Genomic DNA, 14517 nt, shown 5'->3' with positions numbered 1-14517 from the left:
GACAAAAAAGTGTTAGAGTCAAAGATAATTGTTTTAAATTTTCAGGGGCAATGAAGTAACAAAAAAGTGTTAGAGTCAAAGATAATTGTGAAAAATCAAGTAAAAGATTAATAAGCCCTTCCCTTGTGCAAGCTTGTTTTTCAAGGGTAATTAAATCATCACATTGTGCAAAGAAAATGCAAGAATATCATTTAGCCCTTCCCTTTGAGATAATGACGAATGTGTCCCATTAAAAAAACCATTATATCTCTAAATTCAAGGCATGCTGATGCGACTTTTTGTTCATACTGATAATGCGATTGTTTTAAATATGGGCAAAAGGCAGAAAACATGCACCTAAAGCTGGACTTCAGGGCTATATTGTTTTCTAAAACTGTTGAATTTCAAAGTAATCTGAAGATTGGTCATCGATCCTCGTACACTTTTGAATATGCCAATTATCAATATAATATTTCTAAAGAGTTAGCTGCACGTTTGAAAAGTTGCATAGGATTCTGATGCGAATTCACTTGTCCATACATCGATTTGATATATGGTTTTGCGATAGAAATATAATTTAGATTCTAGAAAGTGATCTTCTTCCGCAGTACTGTCCAAGCATCATCAATAAAGAATGATTTGGTAGTGGAGAGTGGGACTGATTCTTGGCATATTTTATCTGAGTCGGATGATTATATGTTAGAAATCCATGAAGCGCAGAGGCACTCACACAACTTTTCAAGGCGGTGCTCCCCAGTAGCTAGAGACAAACATTTAAATAACTCAGGATAAGTAGACGAGGATTGTTAGGGGAAATTATTTATTTTTTAGTTATTTTTATTTAATTTAGAAAACTATTTTTGTTTATGGTGTTTATTTTTTTTATTTAGTTTAGAAAAAAAAAAGATAACAATAACTACTCTCAGCCAAATTTACAATTAACAACAAATATCTTTATATTTTATAAGAATAACAAAATAATTATTACGGTGGATAAAAAAATTATAAGAAGGGTTACAGTGAGTCCTCCTTCTGTTCATTTTTTAATGCCGTAAAAGATAATAAATGTTTCCTAATTAATTAGATGGCCTTGTCTCTAGAGTCACTTTTTTCTTCGCGTACATGGCATGGACTTCGGAGTCGTTTTCAAGCAATTTAAAGAAATCTTTAACAAGTCCCGTATATTAAGGCTCTGCATTGATTTTTATTGGGGTATTTTGACATGTTTTTTTGGGGTTATATATATAATTTAATAAATATAATTTAAATTTAAATTTAAAAATAAATTAACTAGGAATTATATTATTTAAATTTTAAAAATAAATAAAAATATGAAAGTTGATATAATATAACTCGATCAACTTGTCAAAAATAACACGAACAATAATAAAATTATAATTTTACGCCAAATAAATTATACTATTTTTTCTGTCAAGAGCGGACCTCCTGACAATTAGCACAAATATACAATTATAATGATCTGTGTGTGGGCCAATACTCTTCTTTCTTTCCTTGAAAACCTCCAAGAAATACCAGTAACCTTTCATGGTATTTGCTGAGCCAATCCACTTGTTGGCTTCCTTGAAAACCTCTCAGATATACCAGTCAACTCGTTGGTTAATTTAAGCTCATGGTGTTTCTACTTTTAAGCGCTCTCTCTCCCTTCTTTTTGTCTTTTTATTGACTGGTATTAACCAAGAGTTTTGATTAAATAAACCTTCCATAAATTTGACAGCACATGTTCTTCCCTCCAACAATTGACAACTTGCTTGTGTATTAATGTAAAAATTAATTAGTACTAATCATGTTTGTTGAGGTTATTTTTATTTTGTCATTTGGAGCACAAATTTTTATTTTGTCATTTGATGATAATTAAATGTTTTTAAAAAATTCAGATTTAAAAATTAGGTTGTGCTTAGTTAGTATTTTTAGGATATAATAAACAAATATAGGAGTGATGAGGCATGAGAAATACATTCCTCATTTTTTCTATCAAGAATTTACAAGTGATGATAAAAAAAAATATATTGAAGAAGACTCTTATTTTTATTAGGTTTCATGAAATACTCTGCTCACATATTTTTTATAGAAAGAAATTCAGATTAATATTTTTTAGATATATAAGTCAAATAAATCTAGTTTTTAAAATTAATTTGGAGTAATCAATTGTTGGCTGAGGTTATTTTGATTTATTAATTTATAGCCGATTGATCATGTTGGTGTGTGGATGCCCTTTTGTTTTTTTAATTTTATCCTTGTAATAATCAAATGCTTTAAGAGAATCAGAAAATTAAATGAAAAAATTAGGTTATTTAGGTTATATTTGTTTAATATTCAAGGGGTGATACCAATAAAAAAACATAAAAAGAATGTTAGAGGTTGAAATATGAAAAAACAAAAAAAAAGAGCTTAAAAAAAGAAACAAAACACCAAAGAAGCTCGAGTGAACCCTATAAACTCGAGTTAAACTCTTAAACCCGCAATCCATTAAATTCTTGACTCAGACTCAACATAGGAGCTTAATACCTAAACAAATAAATGTTAGAAGATAAAATCAATTAATTTAATTCAATTTAAAAATAAAATTCCTTCATAAAAACTAAATAGAACAAAGACAAAAAAAAAAAAGGCAACCTGTGTTATTTTAAAAAAAGACTAAAAAATACCATATAAAGTGAATTAAAAAATAACAAAATGTTGGAGGATGGAAAAAAAAAACAAAAAAACAAAAAAAGAAACCGGGGTCAGTCTCTTAAACGAACAAACCGTTAAATTTTAGATTTGGACTCAACTAAAAAGCTAAAGACTTGGCTATTAAAATGTTGGAGGATGACATGATAAAAAAATCAATCTAAAAAAACCTTTTAAGGTAAAAAGAAATTGTGAAAACCATCTAAAATTGAAAACAATTCTTAATTTAGTAGACTATTCTAAAAAAAAAAGCAACAAAGAGAACAATGACGAAATTGAAAAAACCACATAATTTCACATAATTTCATAAAAGTATTCTAAATTAAAAAAGTTATAATAAAGAGAATAGGGATGAAGTCATAAGTACAATAAACTTTAGGGACTGATTTGATTTTGTAATCCCAACACGAAAATCGAGTAGGAGATAGGGGAAAAGGAAAACAAACAAAAGGCCACATGCATCACACCAACCGCTATAGTGCTACACACGTCGTTGATTTGCAGGGGGACATTGAGATCCTTCAGAAGCCTCCCTGGAATCATCGTTTTGGGTATTGGATGACGCCGCACACATCGTTCGGAGGTGGCAAACATTGTTCACTTGATTCTATTTTTTTTTTAATTTAATTTTTTTACTTACCAAATTATCTTATTGTCTTCAATGACATCCAATAACTACTAAATGACAACATCTAAATGATAAAAGAGCCTCGGAGTCAAATAATTGTTTTAAATTTTCAAGGACAATGAAGTAACATACTTGTTGAAAAATCAAGTCAAAGACTAATAAGCCCCTAGACCCAAGTGATTTTCTTTGTTTTCCAAAGGGTAATTAAATAATCACATTGTGCAAAGAAAATGCAAAAATATCATTTAGCCCATCCCTTTCAAATAAAGAAAAAACTCGTTAATTTAATTTTTGATTTAAATTAATTACTTTTTAAATTGTATTTGATTTTTTAAAAAATATTAAATTAATGTTGTTAATTTAATTTTTTAAGTATTTTTAATGATTTTGAAGTGTTTTTTTTTTAATTGAAAAAAATTATTTTAATTCATTTTCAATTGAAAAATATTTTTGTAAAAGCATTATACACCACGTTACCAAACATACAATAATGATAGCTTTTATAGTTGCAATTTAAAAATATAGGTTTAACAAAAACACTTTTAGTTGGGTTTTTTAAAAAATATGTTTGGTTAAAAGTATTATAAGATAAACTTTTGCATGTAAAATAGATAGAAAGCAAACAAACATGAATAAAAAAATAAATTATTTTATCTTCCAGCAATTATGTATGAGCTATAATACAAAAAATCAGAAGTTAATTAGGAGCACATGGCTAACAGTCTTTAAGACTTGACGTCATTTTAAACAATATAAAAAAGATAACATTTTCATAAATTCAATATGAGAGCAAAATTAAAGAATTTAGAAGAAGATTTGAAGATTAAACTTTTGAAGATAGAGCTCTAATCAACCACAAAATTAAAGTAATGTGTTGTCAAGAAAACACCAAGCGATTAATAATTGAGCAATTTCAAAAAGGCACTCTTTGATTGCAGGAAAACTTTGTAAATTTTGGGACCATTATTCCACTTTTAGGTACCTCCAAGAAAATAAATCATCATAACTAAGAAAAAAAAAACTTCATAAAATGCAAAGCTTTCCTACTCAACTATATTCTCAGGATTCAAGCACAAATGTTCCTTCTGCTTTAATTGGTGGTTAATTATTTATTCAACACATAACAACGTGTTTGGTATCCGAGAAACTACAGGAAACTGACAAAAATCTTAAATGGTTTTAAATTATTTCAGCTACTTTCCCTCAATTTTTAGGTAAACAAGAGGAGCTAAATTTATTCCCAACCTAAACATCAAGAATTCCACTAGAACAAAAGAAGAGATTATCACTTCACCATAAATAACTAGTCAACGCCCAAAGAAACCAAGTCAATAAAAGAAAAGGACTAACTATCAACAAAACAATAACTTTCTATTTGCTTTAGACCAAAATTTAATGGGATAAAACAACCTCCCAAAGCTTAACTGCCCTTGAATCCAGATGCTGCCTTGACCCATATACCTTGTTCGGCATACGTCCCAGCATCTTTACGGGCTTTAGTGTATATTTTGAATCCAATATGTGTGGGTTTAGGCAATACATGTTGATATATAACACGTGTAGATCTATTTTTTTCACTCATAACAAACTCAAGTAACTCGTCAGAACCTACCTCTCCATTCAAAAAATTTTCAAGACCCCACACAAGTTTTTTTAATATTTTATATTGATTTAATAAATATTATTTTTAATAAAATATAATTCAAAATACCATAGGAATGAAATTAATATTTTCAAAGATCCCACATAGATCTCTCAATATATTTTATATTGATTCAATACTATTATTTTAAGTGAAATATAACTTAAAATATCATAAGGATTAAATTAATTTTTTCAAGACCCCATACGAGTCCCTCAATATTTTATTTTGAGTGAAATATAACTCAAAATACCACCAATGATCAAATTACTTTTCAACTTCTCCTCTTTACAAAAAAACAAGACTTGTGAGTTATAAATACTAAATGAATATTCAAAGTTCAAGATTCATGATATCTTCATTCTTAATAATTTTAGTATATATTATTTTTAGAGTTTATCTTTTTAAAATATTATTATATTTTTTCTCTCTATATAATTTCTTTCTTAATCACTTAAGAATACTCACATCTATCAAATTTACAAGTAACAACAACTTATCATCTTAGCATTCTAGACATCAGTCTTTTTAACTTAATAGATATCTCCTACCACTCATTTTAGCTATTTTTTTTTTAATTTCTAGAATTAAAAGAACATTATCTTAATCTGATTTTCAAGTGCCACATGTCAAACATTGGGGTGGATGTCGTTCTAAGTGAGCCAAGGACGAAACTAACTAATGAGTTGATTTTTTAAAGGCTGTAGGCAATGAAGGCATTGATTGAGCTGCACGTCGTTTAGTAACTTGAAACTTGAAAGGAATTTTTTGTTTATTTACAAAAGTAAATGAAAATGAGGACTGTATCATTCAATCAATGTACAAAAAAAATGAAAGGGAAAAATGTAATTTGGAACAAAATATTGAAAAGGAAAATGCAATTTGAAAAGTTCAAGGATTGACTTGACAGTATGGAATGGGCTACCAATTGACAAACTTGCTTGTGGATTAATGTGAAAATTAGGAATAGATTTTGTTGTGGTTATTTTTATTTTGTCATTTATAGTACAAACTTAGAAAGGTTTTATTATTGTTGTTGTTGGTGTTGTTATGAGTGTTTCTTCTTAAAACTTTTTATCCTATGTTGTAATATTCATATCTTTTTATAAACTCATATTTAAAAATTAAGCTGTATTTAGTTAGTATTTTAAAAACAAAATAAATAAATGCAGGAGTGATGAAAATGTGTTTGATGGTGAAGATGAAAATAGCTACATAAAATAATTGTTTTTTGAAATAATTTTTTTAAAAATGTTTTATATTTTTAAAATAAAAAATATATAAAGACATATATTTTATATTTCCATTATCTTTATATTTTTTTATCTCAAAATAATAACCAAATAATATCTTAATCCTAAAGTTTAATACTCTCGCCCCTCCACATTGAGAATGAGGCTTGAACATATACTTATTGGAGGCACGAGAAATTCATTCCTCATTTTCTTTATATCAAGATTTACAAATCATGATTAAAAAAATTGAAGAAGAAACTGTTTTTTTATCAGGTTCCATATATTTTTATAGGGAGAAATTCATATATAATATATTTTAGATATAAGTTAAATAAATCTAATTTTAAAATTAATTTGGGGTAATCAATTTTGGTTAAGGTTATTTTGATTTTATAATTTATAGCCGACATCTACTAATGTGATTGTGACCATATAATTAGCCCATTTTATTATGTAGGTGTGGGTGCTTTTTGTTTTTCAACTTTTATCCTATTTTATGTTGTAATAATCAAATGCTTTCAGAAAATCAGAAATTAAATGAAAAAAAATTAGGTTATTTAGGTTTATATTTGGTTCATATTCAAGGGTGATGCCAATAATATATATATATATATAATACCTCTGCTAACTTTGGGAAAAAACATCATTAGCATGCCAGCAGCCACGCATTATCAAAGCCCCCTCCTCATCAACACTGCTCCCATAGCCTCTTGATTATCGTCAACTGCTGCATCTATATTACATTTGATAAAACCAGGAGGAGGTTTCTCCCATTTAGGTAAACTAGGATGGATTGCTATATGTGTAAACCGAGAAGCAGACCAGCTAGAGAGAAAGTTCAGACATGCTTGAACAGCTCTATAGGACGAGAAGGAATAATTGTTCCTTACCTGTTCCTTACTTATTGGAGGCACGAGAAATTCATTTCTCATTTTCTTTATATCAAGATTTACAAATCTTGATTAAACAAATTGAAGAAATTGTATTTTTATAAGGTTCCATATATTTTTATAGGGAGAAATTCACGTGTATAATCTGTTAAATATTATATTAGTTTTACTTTACTATTAGCTATACATAATATATTTATATCAGTTTGTAACAGACCGAAATTATAGCCGAAATTATAGGAGTCTTTCCATAAAAGTTTTACTGCCTACTGCTATATAAAGGCAGATGTAATTGATGGATGATCATCATGAATTCAATATACAAAGATTGTGAATAAACTTCGAAGAGTAAAACTCAATTCGTATCATGGTATCAGAGCATGGAAATGCATGACTGATATTTTATCTGCATCCTTCTCTGTTTATATCTCTTTTTTCCAGTTTACTTCAACAGCAAGATCCTGCATTCTATTTGTCAAGATCTTGCATTCTATCTGTCAAATCTGTTATGCTATACAGATATCACCTATTCCAACCAGTTCTTGAAATATCCCTCTGTATTCTGATCCTGAAATCTATTCTTGAATCATAAAACCTGTTCTTGAATATATTTCTTCGGTTCTGAATTTTTATCTTGAAATCCAGTCTTGAATTGTACAAATCCAACCAGTTCTTGAAATATTCTTCTGCATTCTGATCTTAAAGCCTATTCTTAAACATTTCTTCCTCTTTGCATCCTGAGATCATCTTTTTCCATGATGAATGATAAGACAACATAACCTACACCCATTATCCATGTACAAACTGAAAACTCTGGATTCACAACCAGTGTTATCCTCACTGAAACTAATTACGATGTATGGTTTTAGATCATGGAAATGCAGATTGCAGGAAGAGAAAAGCTTGAATATATTATGGGCAAAACACAACCACCACAGGAAGCTGATGTGTCTTATTCAAGATGGTATGCAGAAAACCAAAAAGTTAAAGGATGGCTTCTAATGTCTATGTCACCAGACATTATGAAAAGATACATTCGGTTGCGCACCGCAAGAGAAATATGGAATGCCTTGTCTAAAGCTTTCTATGATGGATCGGACGAATCACAACTTTTTGCACTTAACCAGAGAGCCTTCTCCACAAAACAGGTAGGTCGACCGTTATCCACATATTATGGAGATCTGATGGAAATCTTCCAAGAACTTGACCATCGGGACAGAACTGAAATGAAAGATCCGGATGATATTATCACTTACAGAAGATCTGTTGAAAGATTACGGGTACATATTTTCTTGAATGGATTGGATGCAGAATTTGAACAAATCCAAGGGGAAATTCTTAGAAAAGATCCGATACTGGATCTGGAAGAAGCTCATGCTTATGTACGTCGGGATGCTGTTCGCAGATCTACTTTAAACAATGAAGATGGAGCTGGCCATGCAGAGTCATCTGCAATGATGGCAAGACGAGGTAAGCCAAGAAACTACCGATCATATGGCCCTACTATTGAAAAGAATCGGACATCAGAAACTCATAACAGCAGCTATGAGATTGGAAAGGCAAAGTCAGAATATAACTGCACACACTGTGGTGAAACTGGACATACAAAGATGAAATGCTATGAATTAATTGGGTATCTAGAATGGTGGGACCCGGCTAAAGCACCTCGTAAACGAAATTCAAAATCAAATAATCATGCTTTAGTTGCAGTGGCTACGCCTGAGAGATTTGTGGCAGAACATCCTTCAAACAAAACCAATCTCACGACTAAGGAAGCATTTGTGGCAGAACATCAACATCCGAAAGAAACAGTCATAGAGGAAGAATCTGGTAAAGTATTTCATACCTCCACTCTTAGCAGTAGAAATGAATGGATAATTGATTCTGGAGCTACTGATCATATGACCTTTGACAAATTGTGGCTTAAATCCTTTAAACCATTGAAACAATATACTATATCATCAGCAAATGGTACCTCATCGTTTGTTAATGGGGAAGGATTTGTTATCCTCACTAAGAATATAAGTCTTGACTCCGTATTAGTTGTCCCAACTCTTAATTATAATTTACTATCAGTAGCTCAAATAACTCTTGCTTTGCAATGCATTGTTATTTTTTGGCCTAACCTTTGTGTTTTCAAGGATATTCAAACTCGGAAGACAATTGGTTATGGTACTAGAAGGGGAAAGCTCTATTATCTGGATTTAGCCCCAACAAGCTGTCACCAGTTAGCTCAAGCATTCTCCATGAATAAATCTGCTACAAATATTGAATCTGCTGCAACCTCTGAAATTTGGTTATGGCATAAACGTTTAGGACACTCATCCTTTGGATATTTGAACAAATTAATGCCAAAACTCTTTGTTCAGCTAACAAATGTAGAGTTTAAATGTGATGTATGTGAATTAGCTAAAAGCCATCGGGTTCCTTTTCAAGAGCAAGAGCCCAACACCGTTCATGGTGGTACATTCAGATGTATGGGGTCTGGCAAATACCTGCTCTCTTAATGGTAAATGATGGTTTATTTCCTTTATTGATGATCACACACGTATGACATGGATTTGCCTAATGAAATGCAAAAGTGAAGTAAGCTCCTTATTCAAACAATTTCATAACATGGTAGCTACACAATATAGTTCTGCAATACAGGTTCTTCGTAACGACAATGGTGGAGAATTCGTTAATCAGGAGTTGAAACAATATTTGATTAATCATGGAATTATTCACCAAACCACTTGCCCTTACACCCCTCAACAAAATGGGGTTGCAGAACGTAAGAATCGTCAGCTTCTTGAAGTTGTTCGAGCCTCGTTATTTGAAGCTCATATGTCAACTAAATATTGGGGTGAAGCTATCACAGCAGAAACATATCTTGTCAATCGGATACCCTCAAGCACATTAGAATTTCAGATCCCACTGAATGTTCTTCAGAGAACAATATGCTCTCCTGCTGTGTCACATTTGCAACTAAAAGTTTTTGGATGCACAACGTTTGTTCATCTTCACAAACCATTAAGGAATAAACTGGAACCACGAGCACTCAAGTGTGTATTTGTTGGTTATGCCCAGCATTAGAAAGGATATCGCTGCTATCATCCACCAAGTAAGAAACTCTACACTACACTTGATGTTGTATTTCATGAGAATAAAATGTATTACTCTCCCCTTGAATCCTCAAGTCAAGAGCACAACAAGAGTAACTGGCAGACATGTTATGACGACCTATATATTACAAGAGATAAACATACTAGTAATGCATTTTCACATACCATGCAAGATGCATTAGATGTAAATAGTGAAAAATATATAGGAGCAGAACAACAACAAACTATTGAAAGTGAAGAAGACCGAATAGAGGTGCTGCAACAAGAAACTCAAGTACCTCAATTACCAGCATCCCCACTACAAGTGCATCCTGAACTTGAATCCATAACTGAACCTCAAGTAAGTTCTGAAACTCAACTAAAATTTTTACCTCACAGAACTACGAGAGGAAAACCCAAAACTTCGTATGAACCACTTCTTACCTCTAATCCTCATTATCCTATGAATAATTATGTGTCTTATCATAGATTATCAAAGGAAAATGAAACTTTTATGAACCAAATATCTGCTATATCTATTCCTAACAATGTGCAGGAAGCCATAACAGATTTAAGATGGAAAGAGGCCATGAATGAAGAAATGAGATCCCTTCAAAAAAATTGCACATGGGAAGTAGTTGAACTTCCTGCAGGAAAGGTACCAGTTGGGTGTCGGTGGGTGTTTACCATTAAACATAAAGCAGATGGCACTATTGAAAGGTTTAAAGCAAGGCTTGTCGCCAAAGGGTACACTCAGACTTATGGGATTGATTATATGGAAACATTTTCACCGGTGGCCAAGATAAATATTGTTCGTATCCTACTATCTTTAGCCGTAAACCGTGACTGGCCCCTATATCAATTTGACGTCAAAAATGCATTTTTGCATGGGGATCTCCAAGAAGAAGTATATATGGAATTACCTCCTGGATGCATTATGCAAATCAAAGGAAGCACAAAGGTATGCAGGTTAAAGAAATCCCTATACGGGTTAAAACAATCTTCGAGAGCATGGTTCGGCAGGTTCACTAAATTCATGAAATCCATTGGATACAAGCAAAGTAACTCTGACCATACGTTATTCCTGAAAATAAACGAAGGGGAAGTCACAGCTCTAATCGTATACGTGGATGATATGATAGTAACCGGAAATAATCCTGAAGAACAAAAAGCTTTGCAGACTCGTCTTGCACAAGAATTTTAAATGAAATCTCTAGGTCACTTAAAATACTTTCTTGGTATTGAAGTATCAAGATCGAAAGAAGGAATGTTTTTGTCACAACGAAAGTATGCCTTAGATTTGTTAAAAGAAACAGGTATGACAGCTTGTAGCCCTATCAGCACTCCTATAGAAGAAAACCTGAAACTAAGTATACATCCACAACAAATCCACACTAATAAAGAACGTTATCAGAGACTAGTGGGAAGGTTAATGTATCTTGCACATACCAGACCTGATTTAGCTTATGCTTTAAGTGTAATTAGTCAGTTTATGCACTCCCCTAGTGAAGAACATATGAAAGTTGTCACCCGTATCTTGCGTTACTTGAAGTCATCTCCAGGTAAAGGAATTCTATTTAAAAAGGGGGACAACTTGAAGATTGATGGATATACCGATGTCGATTGGGCAGGCTCATTACAAGATCGAAGATCTACATCGGGATACTTCACATTTGTGGGTGGAAACTTGGTTACCTGGCGAAGTAAGAAACAAGAAGTAGTGGCTAGATCCTCAACTGAAGCTGAATACAGAGGAATGGCCAAAGCAATATGTGAATTATTATGGATAAAAAATTTAATGCAGGAATTACAGGTTGAACAGACAAGTCCGACGAGGTTATATTGTGATAGCAAGGCGGCATGTGACATTGCTCATAACCCTGTCCAACATGATAGAACTAAACATGTTGAAGTTGATAGACACTTTATCAAGGAAAAATTAGAAGAAAAGATTATTGAAGTTCCTCATGTTCGATCTCAAGATCAACTTGCAGATGTACTGACGAAGGCAGTATCCAGCCAAATATTTCATACTAGTCTCGACAAATTAGGCATGACTGATATCTATGCACCAATTTGAGAGGGGGTGTTAAATATTATATTAGGTTTACTTTACTATTAGCTATACATAATATATTTATATCAGTTTGTAACAGACCGAAATTATAGCCGAAATTATAGGAGTCTTTCCATAAAAGTTTTACTGCCTACTGCTATATAAAGGCAGATGTAATTGATGGATGATCATCATGAATTCAATATACAAAGATTGTGAATAAACTTCGAAGAGTAAAACTCAATTCGTATCATAATCTTACTGGTATGGTAATATGACATGTCACTCATTCACATGTATTTATATATATATATATATATATATATATATTCATGTAGAAACCATATTATTGTACGATACGCACAACAACAAGTTAAGCACATAAAGAATCCGTAATAGAAATAGAACATCAAAATGAGGAGAATGAGAATCCAAACATTAAACAATAAGCACACAAATGAGTAAACATTATGACCTTGCTTTTTAAGGTTGAAAAAGAAACACAAATGGGCAAACAAACAAAAGCCCTTTTTTGAAGGTTGGCACAATAAATTACTAAACACACAACATTTCTGGAAGTTCACACAACAAACACATGAAATAAGACAAATTGTTGTAGCTAATGAAACAGTTGGAATTACTTCCCACCAATGTCGAGTTGATCATGAAATAGGTAACCAACCAACCTAATGCAAACATCAAGGACAAAGATCATCCAGGCATCTCGTATTTGTTGATTTAATCCAACCATTTAAAGAAGGATATAAAATAAATAGATGCAGCCATTTTACCTGGAAGAATGAATTAGTAGCATGTTTTTCAAATTCCAATGCCAAACTAATCATCTGACTCAATCATTATGACCACCATCTTCTTCCTTTTCCTTTTCCTCTTTCTCTTCCCACCCATTAAATGGTTGGCACGGAGCAACCAGTACTTGAATCCTCAACTACTTGAGATACCTGCAAAACCAATTCAAGCATGGCATACACATTCTAACTTGTAAGTCTTATTATTAAGGGAAACAAGAAATAAAAACACTAAAAGAGAGGCAAGAAATCATGTCAAGTATGCAGCACCTCTGATTGAGCACTCATTGAACCATTTGATGTAGTAGCAAATTTTGTGGTCAGCTTTGGACATTGACGCACCTCCAACCTCCACAAAAGAGGGAATATGAAATCATAACATCCATGACTGAAGCAGACAATACTTGGTAATTTTTCTAGAATCAGCATCATCAAATTAGGGAACACCATCTCCTTCTTAACATTGACAGGTGAAGCATGATCATCCTGCCCAAATACTCCCAATAATTGAGAGGATTCTCTTACTTCAAGTTCTTGGAGCTTTTTGAGACCTGAAGCCATTGCTACTGGGAAGAGACTCTTCAACTTGTTGCATCCTCTAATCTGGAGTATACATAAATTGGGGAAGCTTGAAGATTGGAGATCACTTCCTGACAATATCTGATCATTTTCATCATCATTCTCCTTAGCAATGATTTGCTCCAATTCATCACAATTTGATATCTCTAGAACTTTCAGTTGAACAAGACTAGCAATCATGTTGTCTGTGAATACATGTGTCAGCCTCTTACACTGATTCACAATCAAAATAGTCAAATTGCACAGCACGAGACACTTCCATATACACCTCATGTCAGGCAATAGGTTCAAGTGTAATGTTTTCAAACTCACCAATGAAAGTTCATGCCGACCACTTATATTAGTTACCAAACTTCCAACCTGCATCATTAAGTCTTGTACTCCTTCCAAGTTTTCAATAGATATTTCTTTCAAATTCATAAGCCCCTACATCAAAAGAAAACAAGGGTACCGATTTGTTAGATGTAATTCCTAGTAATTATTGTGCACTTTTAAAACTAAACGAGAGGCAAGAAATCAAGTCAAATCAGGAGCACCTTTGATTGAGCACTCATTGAGTCATTTGATGTAGTAGCAGATTCTATGGTCAGCTTTGGGCATCCATGCACCTTCAACTTCTCCAAATGAGGGAACAAGAAATCATAAAATCCGAGACTAAAGCAGGAAATACTTGGTAATTGTATAAGCAACAACTCCTGCAGATCAGGGAGCACCATCTCCTTCTCAACATTGACAGGTGAAGTGTTGATTATAGCAGACATACAAGCAAAGCTTTTTATTCTGTAAAATACTTCACTGCATTGCTTTTGTTCGTCTTTACAGAAGAATATATATACAAGTAGGTAAGGTGACCTAGTCTTGGTAGACTCCTATTCTTGGTATGATAATAATCTGTTACAAGGAAACAAATAGATTTCCCTACAAT

At 32.3% G+C, this 14517-nt stretch overlaps 1 protein-coding gene and 1 pseudogene across 1 annotated transcript; one reads left to right on the top strand and one right to left on the bottom strand.

Moving 5' to 3' along the window:
• The first annotated feature begins 7473 nt into the window (after positions 1-7473).
• On the top strand, positions 7474-9482 carry LOC140955482 (uncharacterized). The gene is made up of 2 exons (XM_073408554.1): positions 7474-8895; positions 9207-9482. The coding sequence occupies exons 1-2, from the start codon at positions 7938-7940 to the stop codon at positions 9242-9244; spliced, it is 996 nt and encodes a 331-aa protein (XP_073264655.1). The 5' UTR covers positions 7474-7937; the 3' UTR covers positions 9245-9482.
• Positions 9483-12699: 3217 nt separating this feature from the next.
• Positions 12700-14353, bottom strand: LOC140954288 (uncharacterized; annotated as a pseudogene).
• Positions 14354-14517: the final 164 nt, after the last annotated feature.

The sequence above is a fragment of the Populus alba genome, chromosome 1, assembly GCF_005239225.2.
Source record: "Populus alba chromosome 1, ASM523922v2, whole genome shotgun sequence".
In the NCBI taxonomy this organism is placed as follows: Eukaryota; Viridiplantae; Streptophyta; class Magnoliopsida; order Malpighiales; family Salicaceae; genus Populus; species Populus alba.
This window is presented reverse-complemented; position numbering and strand designations above follow the sequence as displayed.